Below are 17668 nucleotides of genomic sequence, written 5' to 3' on the forward strand. Positions count from 1 at the left end.
ACAGGAAGTAAACTTTTATTATTCTTTTTCTCCATTATTCATTTATATGTATATGTAAAAAATACATCCTTATTTAATGATATTGCTCGAGAAATGTGCTCATAATTATTTCTCTACTTATTTTTAGACTACAAGGATGGTAAAGAACCACTACAGCTCTCCTTCAATTCATTATGAAGGGGTAAAGCGCCACTTCACTTCGGCCTCAGGCAATCCGACCAACCGACAGGACTAGAAAAATATGTCATATAAATATTTATATAACTACCAGTTTATAATTGCAATAAAAGTAAATATTAATATATATTTCATCATGTCAATAATCTAACTAAGAAAAATTCTTTATTTCGAACGATTCCCTGACAATTATTGATGTTGGTGGATATTTTAACAAACGTATCATTAAAAATGATCCGGTAACCTAAGCTAGTGAAATTACTGTAAGCGTCTTGAGCTGACCTTACGTTTTCCCCGGAAAAGAGAAAAAAAAAATAAACTTGTAACATCATTCTATATTAACCTCTTGGGGACGGGTGATTCAGAAAAGCATTCGTACAAAATCAGGATGTAATTAAATAAAAAAACGGTAACTTAAATGTAGTCGTTGATAATTTGACAGACTTACTTTGCTTTTACTTTAATTATTGTTAGTTTAATCATATATATAATCAATGTTAATTCAAAGTATAACTAAATAGTTTTATTTTGAACAAAGTAATGGTGAATTAAATAAACTAAACAATTATAACTCCGCCCACAAATAAACTGCTAAAGAATTACTTTGATTACCAGTTTTATCTTTTTTCCATGATTGATACGGTTTTATACTGGCACGTATTTGTGACAGTCGGCGCGAAAGGGTTACAGGCACATACCTTCCCACTTTCATACCTTCATACTTCCCACTTCCATATTTCTTGCTAAATATACCACTTCATTGTTAAGTGGTTTAGAAGCTGAAATTTTCATGCATACATTCTTTCTGTGGTTGGTTACACAGAAATTCAAATATCGAAATTTGTTTTATTTTCGCTACCGATTTATTAAATTTTCAAGGAAGAAATAAAACGCAAAAGCAGCTTTAACACGTTCACGCCGGGGTACCCACCGGTGGATCACGCTAGATTGTCTCATCTTGGCAGCGCACCGGAGTAAAAACTAGTTACAATAAATTTAATTTTTTAGTTTTTTTCTGGGAATAATAAAAGTCCATAACTACCAATTGTTTTTAGCGGATGCAACTTTTATATTAAATTGCTACTTCGCCGTGATAAATTTCCTTGCATTGAATTGTTATTGTTAAGAATAGAATACCTCCTCCCGAATATTATCTAATATTGAAATAGTTCTTCTACCAGTATTTTCACTTTTCCCCGGCGTGAATGTGTTAAAATGGGTTTCTAAGGAGCGGAAACCTGAGTTTTAGCGATTTGATGATGGAGTATTCTTCGCAAATTATTGTCCAAGCTATAAAAAATTAAAAACGCTGTCAAAACCTAACAAATCATTATCGAGAAATGCGGTATAAAAAAAAAAACTTTAAAATCCATTTAAGGCGGATGTTAAAGCTGATCACTGAAAACGCTTTCAAGTTTCATCATGCAATCAATCTGGTTTTGTTGTTTATAACGATGCCTTGTCATGGATTTGTGAGATTTTGATTGTGTTATGTTTGATAAACGCGCTTAAATATTAATCCGCGACTATTGATGTGCATTCCTTTACTTTCAACAAGTATTCTAATAATATGATTTAAGGGTGGTGAATACGGAACACCGCATGTTTGTAAATGCAATAGTAATAACACTTATTTACTTGTTCTTCTTCGTCCACTTTTCTCCTGTTGTATATTTTGGAATGGATATGTTTGAAATTGTTCAAAGTGGCCAGCTTGCGCATAAGAGCTATCAAAGTTGTGCTTCCACATTTTGGCACTCTGTTGTAAAATACTATCTGCTTATCTAGTTGAGCTGTATCTTGGAAACAATCACACACTGAAAAACAAAATTTGTACTTTAACACTAATACATTCATACATGCTTTAGTCAATAAATTGTGCATATAGAAAAATGTAATTTAAAATAATAAATGTCCTAGTTGGAGTGACATATAAAGTACATAAATAATTTTAAATTTTCTTCATCCCTTATAAACACGATTCTTATGGGGCAACTGTGGACATGGGCTAGAGTAGACAAATGAAATATTATTGTTAAACACTCAATAATTCCCTGTACATTTTTGTAGAATGGCAAAACTATGTTTCACTTTCATGAGTAATAAGACAAAATAATAGACTGTTAAATGTCAAAATAGAAAACAAGGTTGGTAAGACAGAATGGCAAAACTGTGTTTGATTTCCATAAGTAATAAGACAAAATAATAGACTGTTAAATGTCAAAATAGAAAACAAGGTTGTTATGGCAGAATGGCAAAACTGTGTTTCACTTTCATAAGTAATAAGGCAAAACAATAGACATTTAAATGTCAAAATATAAAAGAAGGTTGGTATGGCAGAATGGCAAAACTGTGTTTGATTTTCATAAGTAACAAGAATAATGAAGATTGTTACATGACAAATTCGAAAACGAGTTTTTATGGTAGAATGGAAAAGCTGAGTAACACTTCCATTAATAACAAGGAGAAAACAATAGATTCTTAAATAACAAACGAGAAGACAAGGTTCTTATGGTGTCAAAGTAACTTCTTAAGTTTTATTTTAATTGCAACTTTAGACTATTTTTATTCATCGTTTTAAACACAAGAAGATATTATGCCATGAATGAATATATTTACTTCACATTTTAATACTCACATTTGATTTCATAGTATTCTGAAAATTACGTCATTTCACGCTTGTTTCTTAAAACTTTATTTTCATTTTAGAAATGAACCTTCTAATGTTTAGCACATTTTGAGAAATACTTTAAAAAAATGCTTTTTAATCGTATAAAATGTTTAATTTTTGAAAAAGTTGCATACTTTTTTTAAAAGTGGCCACTGTTAAGAATGTTATACCTTACCTGTAGCAAAGGTTTTCAATTGTGCCCTACGCTGATAGGGCCTTACCTTCCAATTTGTACTCTTTTCAAAAAGTTTTTTTTTCCTAGTCGTAGGAATTCTATTTTAATTGAAATAATAATTTGGTCTCGCATTGAAATTTAGAAAACACTCAAGCATAATTTAAAAGAGTCAACCGGCCTACAATATAAATGTTTCAAATATTTAAATTTAGAGGAAGTCAAAATTATTTTAAACCACATTTATTCAATAAGAATAAAGTTTGAATGTATAAATTTTGCTGCCACTTTAAGTGTAAAAATAATCTTCAATATGAAATAGATTGGCAGGTGTGACGTAGAGAAAAAACTGCTAAAAAAAGTAAATAATATTAGCTTAATAGATTTTTGCTATTTATTAGCAACCTCTTATTACAATTTCTGGTGAGTGTGCCCTATTTGAAACGAAGAAATCAAAGAGTTTCTTTCAACAGTTGGTTCACAGTGTTAATCATGCAAGTTTTTAGGCATTTTCAATCGAAGAACGTAAACGTTGGCATCTTGATTACTGAACTTTCGAAAAATAATACGAGACTGTTTAAGATTTATTAGAATATTTAATAGTCAAGTTATGGAGAAAATCATCCCCATAAATTATTCCCGTCTAACATTTTATTCCAAGTATGGGGAAAGGGGAAAACGAAAAAGAAAACAAAAAAAAATCATGATAAGCCTATAAAATAAAATTCATGGCCTCAGGTTGGTCAGGTAACCAATTTTTCTTTTCCATGATGAGCCTTCAAGAATGATGTATGGAAATTGTTGATAGGCAACCAGCAAGGTTTTTTTTTTTTTTGTCCTTATCTGATAAAGAGTGGCTCTAAAAATGTTCTAAGAGAATTTAAATTGATTTAAAACAGGCCCAGATTTAATCGTCCGCTTATCTTACCGAGAATAAAAAACAAGTAAATAGTAACATCCTGTGTGGGAGTGCCGCCATATTTGAAAAAAAGATTAACCTCGAACAAATAAATGTAACGAACTCAGCAAATAAAATTTAAGTAAAAGAATACAAAGGTTTCAATGAAATCGTGTTTAACTCCCATTAGAATTAATAGTTGAATTTTTTTTTTCACTTAAAAAATATCCAACTGTAAATGTGTCTTGATGATTTCATATTTGAGATTTATTGTAAAATATTCATTATAATACTCAATAATTTTAATAGCTTCATTGTAGGGTGTATTACAAAAATTTTTTTTCGAGTATCAAAATTTAAAGTTGATAAAATGTAGTCACAATGGTTACATAGTTACTAAAAATCTTCGAGTAAAATTGAAAAATACTTCGGTTTGTCACAATATCACTTTAGTCTCACAGTTACCAAAATTTCTTTAGTCAAATTGAAAAGTCCCCATTTAAGTCTCTCGGAATTTATATCGAATCCTTATTTATGAAATCCTTAATTTCCACATTTTTCACTTTTTCACCCATTAAGTTAGGTAATTATATAGATTTCTAGTTAGATTTTTTATAAAATTTTTTATACTTCCTAAATGTTAACCTACGAATAATTGTGAGTACTGAATTTTCTTATTTATTCAGAAATACGTAATACTTTTGAATAATTTATTTTTGTTTCACTGAAATGTTTTCTATAAAACATAGTCTTTGAACTTTAAATGAAAAGTTACGAAATATTTCTAAGATTTTGAAAAATTTAAAACTTGGGGAATGTTTTGAATAAGCTTACAAATTTTTAATTTAAAATTCTGCGTCTAAGAAGAATAAATAGGAAAAAGTTCCAGTGAATAAAATGAAGCAAAAATAAATTATTTAAAAACATTTCATTGTAATCGAATAAATAAGTAAAATTCAAACATATAATTCTCCGTACATTAACATTGAGTAAGAGAAAACATTTTCTTCTGTTAAAGGTACTCAAAACGCCGATCCTTGTATATTTCAATAATATGAATAGGACAATTACAAAAAGAGAGATGTCTTATTGCCTGTCGTTCTTTTTAAATGTGTATAATAAATAAATTAACCAACCTGCCCTTAATAGGGTAAACAGCGTAATTTTTTAAATTCACAATTTAAGAAAGATTAAGTTTCACAACATAATAGGTAATGATACTAACAAATTACTACAAATTGGCAATAATACAAACAAATAAGTTGCGCAATAATTCACCACTAAAAGTGGGTTGGCGGCTACTACAAAATTAAATCCGTAGTAAAAAAACCATAGAAAAGTAAAATCATGCAAGGGGATAACACACCAGTATTAGGCAACCAAGTATAAAAGATGATTTTGAAAATGAGAAAAAAAAAGAGTTAAAAGGTGTTAAGATAGATAAATCTAAGCTAAGAGAACAATAAAATCAAGTAAATTGTAAATTCAAAAGTCAAAAGGGCTTGTAAAATCAGAAGAAGTTAAAATTAAAAGGGTTTGTAAAATCTAAAATAGTTAAAATCAATTAGATAATTAGTTAAAAATAAGAGAAGTCAAAATAAAAACAATTAAAATAAAAAAAGGATGCTAAGAACAAGAAAATTGGTTAAAATTCAATGCTAAAACAGCCTTAAAAGTACAAAAGTGAGTTAAAACAATCATAACTTCGAAACAAAAACTGAACAGAACATTAAAATTGTGTGTGACTTTTTTCTCACCGTTACCATACCCTCCAACGATTACGGAATTTCCATAGTTTTAGAAAATGTTAATCCTGGTGGTGGCAAAGGTAATGCGTGCAGTGTACTATTATTTTAAAAAATTAGAATTCAGAAAACTTTATACACCATTTTATTTAATTAATTTTTAAAAAATATGTATATAAGAGATGATGATGAACTTAATATTGCATTTGTGCTCGATTAAAACTGTAATACAAACTTCTTGTTAATTTTTGCTTCTGTATACTGTCGCTGGAAAATTTGCTACGTTGAATCTAAATTTTGAATAATATTTTTGCTTAGAAAACTCTGGCCGGAATTGTTATCTTCCGCTGCTACGGACGTTTTCCAATTATGGACTTGTTCGCGTGCCTTTGAATTTTCACTTTTATTTTTCTAAAATATTTTAATTTCATGTTTATTTTTATTGTTATTGTCTAGTTATTGTCGAGAGTTCCATTAAAACAGGCTCCGAGATGCTGTTTTATCGTAATTTAATGAATAGGTGAGCTTGTCCAGTTTGTCGCAAATCATTAAATTAAGATAAAAAAGTTAATGCTGTATCTATTTGAAAGCAGTTTGTAACAATAATTAATAAAAAACAAAAAAATAAGATAATTTAGAAAAATAAAATTATTGTTCAAAGGCACACGATGTAACAGTCATAATAGGAAAAAGCCCTTAGCGGCATACCATAACGTTTCCGGTCGTGGTTTCCTAGGTAATTCTTAATCCTTATGATATGCCGCAAGATTTACTGGACACCCTGTATATATCTATAAACTTGGCTCATTCTGGGAAGTCTAATTTTTCCTTTAATTTTTTTCTTGGTAATTATGTGAGTGGTGCGGCAACTTTTTATGGACTTAAAATTTTGAATAGCGAAAAAAAGTTTTACTAAGCGATGTACCCTATTCCATAATTAATTGCTAACAATAATTTAAAGAAAAAAAAACGAAGTACCGTTTCCTGAAAGGATTTTAGACACTAATGAAATGAATGACAATGAATATCAATTTTTAGAAAGTTATAAATTATTATCCTCATTCTAATGAAATACTTGGAAAAAGAAAATAAAAATTCAGTTTTCAGTCGCAAAAAAGTGAAGACGATGCTTTCAACTTCTGAAACTAATTATCCTAAACAATACCTCTTTATGCATCAATCATTTCCTACAATGCAAGCCATCTTATCAAAATAATCTGACAAAACCCAAACAGACGGATTAAATAAGGTTCTGATAAAGTCTTGTTTGAACTGTCCGCTATTTTTTTTCCAGATTTATAAGTACCCAGATAAACAGTAAAAGAAGTAGTATACATTGTTCATTACTAAGTTTTTCAAGTAAATAATTTATCAAAATTTTTTATTTTTTTAATATATAAACAGTGAATATATTTCTATAATAGTCTAGTGGTCTCCTTTTTATGATAAATACATACCTGCTAACTTTTGAAGGTATGTATATTTACATGTATGTGTATAAAAAGTTCAAAAATATATATTAGGAACCCTGAAAATGGTGCGGTGAATGTACAAAATAATTTCAAAATTTTCTAAATTATTTTAATATTCTTATTTCATTTTTTTACTACCACTGTAAAAAAAATTCTTTAGTGAAAGTCGTAAACATTGGTAGCTATGCAGGATACCTGGCAACTTTGAATATTTTCAAAAAAGTAGTGAAAATAAAATTGAATTACAATTATGGACAGTAATATATTCAATGTATTGTAAAAGCTAAAACACACAATAGAAAGATTAGCATATATTTATTTACATGTAGTGATGGTCAAACTCATTTTAAATTAAATTAATTCAGTTAATAAGTAGAAAATATATATTTTACTATTACTTAAATATAAAAATAAAATTGTACACAAAATGTGCAATAGTACAGTTATGTAATAGTAATTCATGGTCGACACGTATACAGTTATAGTCTCAGACTACTACAGGATTTTCTTGAAAATATTTTTTCTTGTAGAAGCAAAGGTATTTCGTTTTAAAACTTTAATAAACTAAAGTTAAAATAATTTTTACCACTTTTCTTATTAATTATTAAAAAAGATATATAAAATTTCTGCATATTAATTTTATTAGGTACAAAAACAATTTTCTTCAAAACTTTACCATTGTAGTGAATGTATCGAGTTAACCTCAAATTTGGAGGATATGTGTGCAGTGACTGAAAGAAACTTTAATTATTGTGAGAGAAAATAATAGACATCTGAATTTTATCGATTACATCGAAAAAATATATCTTACAAAAATACTTCCGCGGGTTCAATACTCGCCTAAACCCTTGATGTATTTTTATAATGTCCATCTGAGATTTGTGCTAGCTATTCAACAAGGTCTTTGGTAATAAGCAGTGTGCAAAGAAAACTATAGATAAATAAAAAAATAAATGGCCCACCCTAAATAATCCTTGACATAATGATCAGATCTTCACGTTCTAGGATTCAATGTTTTGAGAGGTTGCCCTCGAATACACTAATTAATTAGTGCAGACGTTTTTGTGTCTGATTTCGTAACTTAAAATATCGTCTGCACTAATTAATTAGCATATTTGAGGCCAACCCCTCGAGCCATTAAGATTGAATTCTAGAACCTGAAAATACGATCATTTGATCCAAAGTTATTCTGAATGGTCTGTTTTTTATTTTTTAGCACTGTACATTGCGCAAAAAAATTAATGGATCGGTCGTAATAATTTTTGATCTAATGCTCGGATCTTTGCGTACTCAAACTCATTCCTAATGGTTCGATGGGTTGGCCTCAAATATGCTAATTAATTAAGTTCAGACGATATTTTAAGTCATGAAATTAATTAACGTATTCGAGGTCAACCGCTAAAACCATTAAACGTGAAGATCTGATTATTATATCAGGGATTATTTTGGGTGAGCCATTCATCTTATTTATTTTTATTTATGAATTTATTTATTTATTTTATTTTATTTTTTGCTCGCTGTACATTACATAAGTCCTTGTGAAGTTGTATTTTGTTCTATAAATGATAAGTTATACTTTGCAATCTTTAGATAAATGAATTTTATAATTGTGAGTAAAACAATTTCAATTCGTTTAAAAAGTTCTCGAGATCTGGGAAAATTCGCAAAAGATGAAACTAACATTAAGGGGTCCAAACTTTAGACCGCTCTCTTGAATGAACTACTGACGCCATATTTCCCAGATTGCGGCTGCCCCCTATGTTTCGGAGTTCAGAAATTCGAATCCATCTAGAAAAAAAGTATGCTTATTCAGATGAAGTACGTTTTATTCTCTGATTTCATAACTTAAAGAATCATTTGCACTAATTAATTATCACATTTGACGTCATTCCATCGAACTTTCAAGATAGATTTCCAGAACGGAAAGATCCGAAATTATTCAGGGAGATTCGCTTTATTTATTTATTTAATTTTTTTTTGTGCACTATCACACAAGCTTGCATGACGAACAACAAATAAAAAAATTTTGTAGTTCCTAATCGTAAATGTTTACTAAATCTAATCCAGAGATGCCAACTTGCTCCGGACAGCGAATATATATTTTAAAGTTGTAGTTTATCAATTGTGATTCTTGGTTTAATAAATTCAATTTAGTAAATTTTTATCCATCACTATCTCTAAATAATTCGTAGGCTTATATAATTTACCACTAAATAGCAGTTATGTCATACTGTACCTTCTATAAAACAAGAAAAAATAGTCAAATATTTTCAAAATTTAGCTTGTAGTTATTTACCGTTTTTTAATTGTTCTGGCTTGTCCGGAGCAGTTGGCATCTCTACAATCATGCACTGGCGTATGCATTTTTTTACGAGTTCTGTGTAAAATTTTATTTTTATGTTTAAAGTGGTAGCATGTTGTATGCTTTCTATATATTCCTTGTATTTATAAACTTTATTTATAATAATTTTGACCACCACTATTTTTAAAAAAAAAATTGAGTACATAAATTAATATGTGATACTGTGTCCTGCGTGTGTGATAATATGTTCATAAATAAATATGTGAGAGGTTGCCTGCTTAAGCTTCTTTAAAATAAAACGCATGTTTCTACCTAAAACTGTAATTCATTTTACTACTACTGAAAAAAATCACCTTCAAATGCATTAAATGTTTGCATTGGTTACTAACAATAAATAAATGCATTTACGTTTTGCACAAGCGCAAGATTTGACTTTTCGTCCTTTAAAAAAAAATTAGTTTTGATTTAATTTCACACTTAAAGGAGTGTTCTCACGGCTGCTTTAAACCCACTTCCTCTTTTATTCTTCAGACTTTTTCCGTGTGGGTGGAAATAGTATCATACACCATTTAATGAGATAAAAATTGTTTTTATCACACATTACATTAGAAGTCGGCTCTTATGAATCCTTGAGTTGTTTGAGAACCAAGGAAAAATTAATTACATTAAAAATTCTATTTGAAGGTTCACTTAAAAGCATGTAATGGATACAGTGCAATAGGAAACTTCAATATAACGCTAATACTCTTAATATGTTTCTTTTAAAAGGTTATTTAGCCATTCGTTTTATACCATTTACGCCTAATATCATTACGAACACGACTTTTTTCAACTATTTTTTAATCATTTGAGTTGAACTTATCTGTGTCTAGGGTCTATGGCAGAGATGCCTACTTGCTCCGTTTTGTCAAAACATATTTTATAGTGGTAACGAAGTTTAATTAATATTTAGTTTTGTATTTTTCATTTTTAATAATTTTTTTTCACCACTACACAACAGAAATATAAAGTATCATATCAAATGCAATTTTATTGCATATATCTCGTGGTGACACTTTTAAAGAGTAAGCGTAATTATCTGTATTTAATAAGTTTTACTACTTAATTCGAAACCAATTTATTAAAACTTTTGCAAAAAACCGAACAGTTGCATCCTAGCAATGGTTTTTTTTTTTCAGAAAAGAAAAAAAAAAAAAGCTGTAGCATGTGTATCTCCAACGCCTCCTATGACTGAAAGCCTCCGCACGGTTTTTTATAAGTAGTCCGATCAGACCACTGTGAAGGATGTCCACTTTCCGAACGAGTCATTTATTACAAAATCTAGTTAAAATAAGAAAGTGGTAGCAAATATATGCCTAAAAATATGTTTTATTTATGAATATTATTGGTTTGCCTTATTCACTTGTCAACCACTACAGATTCAATTCTCAAATATATATGATGAATTTCTCTCAATTACTTTTATAAAAGATTTTGGGTACATGCGCACTACTGGTTCACTTTTTAAATAGTCTGCGCGGACTACTTATAAAAGACCGTATGGATTCTTTTTGATGTAGGAGGCGTTGGTGTTATTCGTCACACAGATGCTGACTTGCTCAGGACAGCGGATAAATATTTTCGAGTGGTAGTCTTTTAATGTATGTTTCTTGGTTTAGTAAAGCAGATTTAAAGATATTTATTTATCATTATTTCAAAACAATTCAAAGGCTTATGTGATACATCACTTTGTTACAGTAAGAAACGCAGTCATCACCTTCTTCACCAGATAGCCTCCACACGGTTTTTTATAAGTAGTGTGCTCAAACTATTCAAAAAGTTAACCAGTTGCACGCTTACCCAAATTCTTTTTTAAAAGCAATTGGAAAAAAATTATCATATATATTTGAGAATTGAATTTCTGGTGAGCAAGTAAATAAGACAACCAATCATATTCATAAATAAAAAAAAATTTAAGAGATATATTTGCTACCACTTTCTTAATTTTACTAGATTTTGTATTAAATGCCTCTTTTGTACAATGTTTACCTTCATTGTGGTTTGATCAAACTACCGATAAGAAGCCGTGTGAAGGCTTTCCAGAAGTTGAGGACAGTCTCCATGCGCTTGCTTATATTAGCATTACTACTATTATATCTAATGCTTGTGCAGTCCATGCAATAGACTAAGCTTAGCTAACAAAGATAAAGTTACAGTTAAAATAACCAAAAAATAATAATTTCCAAATTATTAAAACAATTAAATGAAATTAAAAAATTCCTCTGCAGAAAAATATTAAAACAAGCCGAACTCCCGAATCAAAAAAAGTTTTGAATATGAATGATTTTTTTTTTTTCTTTTTGCAAACTACTTTTTTTGGATTCTATATTTATAGAACAAATATAATTCCCATAATCTAACATATTTTTTTAGCAGCTATTATACAGTTATTTATAAATAAATAAAAAAGTACCAAAATATATTTTCGCTTGTAGTTAGAGCATCAGAAAAAAATTATTATAGGGGTACCGGTGTCCCATCTGTGTCAAATGGTTAATACATTACACATGATTCATTTCACATGTTTAGTATATTTTTCCAAAGTAGCGTTAAAGTTTGCAGAGTTATCTATAACAGTCACACGAAGAAATCAATCAAATTTTGTTTATTCAAATGCGACATTTGTTAGTCTTAAAATTGAAATAACATGTCGAAGAACAAAGATTCAATTGTCAATCGAACCAAATTAATCCCACGAAAATCCATTAAAGTTCTGAAAACTACTTCCAGAATAAAACCAAAATAATTGCCAACATTTGAGGAAAGCAGTTAAAGTGATTTATTTTTTACTTCATTCTTTGTCTCATGTATTTATTCATGTCGATTTTTATCTCCTTCAACATTAAGCAACTGAAACCAATTTCGAAGATAATAAGAAGTTTAAAGTCACTCCTTACTACGCATGGAGGAAGGACTGAAGGAGGAAAAAAAAAATCCTCCTGAATGATTGATGAAGACAGGGATAAAGGGAGGAATACAAGAAAGAAGGGTGTCACTCACGTGGGTCACCAGAAGATTCGAAATGACCGGATGTCAAACCATTGACTGGAACTTTGACGACGGAGTAGAATCCGTAGAATAGGAAACCAGTGATGAAAGCGAGAATGATGCATCTGTAAATTAAAAATTAAATAAATATTAGTTTTTGTTTTTCTAATTTGTGTGAGGCAACAGAGAACGGCGTCTGTTCTTAATTGTGATGAATGACGACTGAGCAACGGTAAATTAGAATATGTGACATGTATTTTTTTCACGAATTTGTGAAAGTTTTCCTTTATGTTGATCTTTATTTCATGGCTCATTAAGAGTCTAGACTTATGTTACATTCAACTGAGGAAGTCTTTCGGCAAAAAATATATTTTTGAAACTTCTTTCTATCATTTAATCATTTACGAAAAATTTACTTAGGAATCGGATTACAAAAATTTTCTATATTAACATGATGAACTAAGAAAAAAAAATTGTAGTTTATTGAAGTTATACTTCTTATACGACTTCCAACAAGGTTGCGTTAAACGCTTAACGCTAAATTTTTATTGGCCGGGAAATCACGTGTTAGGATCCAGTTTTCCCTCATTCATTTCCATATTGTTTTGGTTCTCACTAGCATAAAAATAATAAAAGTCATAAAAGTATTGTTTTTCTATAAATATTTTTTTAGTTTGTTTTGATACACATATAATTTAATAGGGTAGTATTTTTTATTTTCAAATTTAGTGGATGACAATTGTAAAAAATGAGTGAAAACAATCCCACGGACAAGGCGACGGATTTAAGATTATGTCAAGGTACGTCTCTTGTGAATATCAATTGATTGTTAGGTTTTCTCTTCTGAAATTACATTATGACGCATTCACATACATTATTAATACAAATACATTTTCCAGGGCGAGACTATGAGGCAACCACAAGCACTTCCACTGGTTCAAGAGGTCCACGTGGGAAAAATGCACAATATTACCGTGATTACAGAGCACGGAAGCGAGCGGAGCAGGAAAAAGAATCGTTGAATAGAACTAGTGATCCTTCCACGACTGTTGATTCTTCTACAACTAACGTCGCAGGTAGCGAAGTTTAACTTCTTCCGCGCAGAGGGACTCCACGCACTATTTTTTTTAACACATACTTTGTCCTTTACTTTAATTCAACCAATATTTCTAATAAGGATTTTTTTTTTAAAAAAAAAGAAAACTATTAAAGAGTTATGGTATCTGACTAGTGTAAAAACATGATTTTGGGCAAAATTTTCGAAATTGAGTTTATTATGAATTTAGAATCCTTGTATGTTTAACTTTTTAAAAATATTTTACTTTTATTTGTACTTGAATTATTTACAAAGTTTGTACATAGTATAGTACAAAGTTAGTACATAGTACAGTACAAAATTAGTACATAGTACTTTACAAGGTTAGTACAAAGTTAGTGCATAGTACAGTACAAAGTTAGTACATAGTACAATACAAAGTTAGTACATAGTACAGTTACTACAACAGTAAATAAGACTGTAGACTAATTATTTTAAGTCTTTAAATGCGTTTATCACAAAATCAGAATTTTACGCATTTTACTCTTTCTTAACGCGTTGAGCGCCGCGTCAGCCACCGGTGGCCGACACTGGACTTTCCATTTAGTCCACGTCAACCACCGGTGGCTGACACTGAAATTACATTTAGGCCGCGTTAACCGCCGGTGGCTGACACTGAAATTACAGTAGGCTGCGTCTGCAACAGCTTGCTGACACTGACCTTTCACATAGGCCGCGAAAAACAGCTGGCTGACAGCGTATAACATGATATAGAACTATAAAATTTACACTCTTTTATGGAATTGCAGAAAATTTATTCAAAACTTACTTAATTATTATGATTTTTGGTTTAATAATTCAAATTAGTAGATTTTTATCCACCACTATTTTTAAACAATTCGTAGGCTTATATAATTCACCACTTTCATATGAACATTTTTAAAAAAATACTAAAATCTGTCTAATATTTGTAAATTTAGTTTGTAGTTATGTAAAATTAGCGTAGCGTTCAAATTATTAAACACGATTTCTCAAGTTGTATTTAAAATAATTGTCTAAGATTTTTCATGAATGTTTATGATTATAGTGCACATGTTTTGAGCTACACACTAAGAGAAACAAGAAGTAGAATTTTATTTTTTATACATATTGGTTTGCAATGACAATTGAAAATTTTTTTAATTTTTTTTCAAATGCAATGATTTCTAACTCAGTAGTACTTGCACTTGTTTTTAGATAATAGTTCGAAACATAAATTATAGCCTTCTAAATAAAATCTTCAAGGGATTTTCTGTTTTAGGCGATAGATATTTTTTTAAAGGGGTTTAGTGTATAAGCAAAAAAAGCTTTATTTTTAACTAAAAATGGCAATTAAAATAATAATATAAATATATTTTTTTTTTGCGAGTCATATAAGTTTTTACACATAATAAAACAAATACGGTAATTTTTTAAAATTTTATATTAATATTTTTAAAAAAAAGTTGCTGAAACTAGTCGGATATCTTAAACACATTTAAAGTTCACTTTGAATGTTTAAAATGTCACTTCTTCCCAGTAAATCTATCCTAGCGCCCTTTTAAAAAAGATGGCACTTTTTTACAAAATGTTTTACTTTTGTTTAATTATTACCATTTATTTTTCAGAAACAAGATAATTCTTTATCACAGGAGTTCTCAATTTTTTCTTATTATGAATCCTCAAAGGAACGTCCTTCTTTAACCCCCGAATAACTTAACATAACTCTTTAGCAATTGAAAAAATTTTTACTTAAGAAATCCTGTTAATCATCATCAAAATATTTAATATGAGAAATTTAATGAATTTTGACCAGTATAAACTAAATGTTATGTCAGGCAGTTTACTTTACAGGTCTGGAGCGGCATCTATAGCCTATTTCTTAATTTTTTTTGGCAGTATGCTTGTAAATTGTAATAGTGCGTTTATGTTTGGATGTAGGAATTGCATTTTATTAAGATAGCACTAAGTTATTTATAAATCTGGGAAAATATAGTTTTAAAAAAAAAAAAAAATGATTTACAGAGGTTAAAAATCTATTAAATTATCAATGACTATTTCGGGGGCGGAATATCCTGATTGGTAGGGTGCATTCGTGAGAACGTGAGTTCGAATCCAGCCGACTGAAGATTCCCTGTGTCGTAAATGGTGACTGATGCTCGTTAAATCTTTCGGGTCACAATATCCTCCATGTTCCCACAGTAAATTATATCTCTGGGGTTACTGGAGTGCATATTAATAGTTCTTTGGTTCAGGTAAAAATTACGATGTGTGAATGAATGAATGGATCCGCCCTGTAAACGGGAGTGACGTATGGGTGTGACGGAAGTCGAATTTCTGGTCATAGAAAACAAGAACTCGCCACTCGAAAACAAGAACTATCGCACCCTTAGTGCGTTAATGGCCTGATGATTTTTTCAGTTTTATTTTTTCACTTTCACGATTGTTTCACTACAACGACTCATTTGTTTCGTTCGCCTAAATAATAATACAATTATGTAACATTTAAAAATTATTATTATTCTAATTGCAATTTTTTTTAAATGACTGTAAAAAGTTTCCTTCTGAAATTTCCTTAAATTATTGAAAAAGTTTGCTTTCCATATATTTGTCATCAGTAGTAGACCGCCTATGAGTTTCGATGTCAAGATCTAATTATTTCTCTCCGACGTAGTCTTAACTTAAACTTTTCCGATTAGTTCAGTAGGCTGAAATTTATAAAAATTAAAAGGAACAAATTATTCCTTTTTCTTTGGTCTCTTATTGTAATTTTTAATTTTAAAATCTCTGGAAAACTAACTCTTTTTTTCTAATTAACTCGGATTATTTACCTTCTTAAAGTACAGAGGTTGGAGAAAAGTATAGAAATGCTACTACAGAGATACCAACTTGCTCCGGGAAGCAAAGATATTTTTTAAAGTGGTAGTTTATCATTTATGATTCTTGGCTTAATAAATTCAATTTAGTTGATTTTTATCCACCACTATTTCTAAATAATTCGTAGGTTTATATAATTCACCACTTTGTTGTACTTTAGTCCTATACCTTTTAAAAAGTGAGTGAAAATAGTCAAATGCTTGCAAAATTATCTTTATAGTTATTTACCGTTTTTTTAAAATAATTTTGGCGTGTCCGGAGCAGTTGGCATCTCTGCTACTATACTATCTCTATGCAAACAACCTTTCTTTTAGGGGCCGTTCAAAAAGTACGTACACAAAAATGGAGAAATTTTAAACCCCTCCCCCCCTTCGTACATTACCGTACATAAGGTCTTACTCCCCCCCCCTTAGAGTACGTACATTTTATTAGTCTACCCCCCTTTTTCATAAAAATTAAAATAATTATGTTTTAAATAAAATTAAATATTTACTTAAGGAGGGTGTAGGATAAAGTCAAATTTAAATTTGGTGTATGTTTATAAAGTACGTACTTTGTATAATACCTCCCCCCCTCCCCATCGTACAAAACCGTACATAATAGCAAATCCCCTCCCCCCCCTTCGGGATGTACGTACTTTTTGAACGGCCCCTTATGCAGTATAAGATTTTACATGGTAAACACAAACTCTCTTCGCACAATTTAAAAGATCAAGCTTGAACTTTTCTAGTGATGGCGACCTTTTTATCCATGCAAAATTTGAATCAACCAAAACGAGACTCGCAAATAAAAATCTTCTCCCTTTTTTTCTTCTTTAGTATTAACTGTACAATCCTATAGCATGATTTTGGAATTGCCGGAATTAAAGTTTTAAAAAAAAAGTTATAAACGACCTTTTATTTTGGTCAATTCGAATTGTGCATGATTAAACAGGACACCATTTCTAAAATCTTCCAGCATGATCCATCGAATTGCGCGAACAGTTTAGCCATATAAAATGTCCCAAAACAAGCGCTGATAAAAGAAAAATTATTTACATAGAGTTATTATAGAAGTTTTTTCTAATTTTTGGCCATCCCCTGTATTTATGGTTAATTGAATTTAAGATTTTAATAATCGAAAGAAAGAACAATGCGTCTCACTGTTTTCAAAACAAAAATTAGAATGAAACAAAAAAAGTGTTGCCAGATACATAAAATATAATAACACACAATAAACAAAATTGCCACTCAATACGTAATGTTAATTGAATTCTTGATTTCCAGCACGGTCG

At 29.8% G+C, this 17668-nt stretch overlaps 1 protein-coding gene across 1 annotated transcript in view; it reads right to left on the minus strand.

Annotated features, from left to right (window-relative positions):
- Positions 1-17668, minus strand: part of pip (heparan sulfate 2-O-sulfotransferase pipe) — an 83488-nt gene that overhangs the window by 25012 nt on the left and 40808 nt on the right. Inside the window, exons 3-4 of the mRNA XM_043052722.3 lie at positions 12477-12589; positions 1816-1994 (exon numbers count right to left, since the gene is read on the minus strand). Coding sequence (XP_042908656.2) covers positions 1816-1994; positions 12477-12589 — 292 coding nt within the window. The remainder of the gene's footprint in view (positions 1-1815; positions 1995-12476; positions 12590-17668) is intronic.

The sequence above is a fragment of the Parasteatoda tepidariorum genome, chromosome 4 (assembly GCF_982258835.1).
Source record: "Parasteatoda tepidariorum strain Cologne lab strain chromosome 4, Ptep-v5.0, whole genome shotgun sequence".
In the NCBI taxonomy this organism is placed as follows: domain Eukaryota; kingdom Metazoa; phylum Arthropoda; class Arachnida; order Araneae; family Theridiidae; genus Parasteatoda; species Parasteatoda tepidariorum.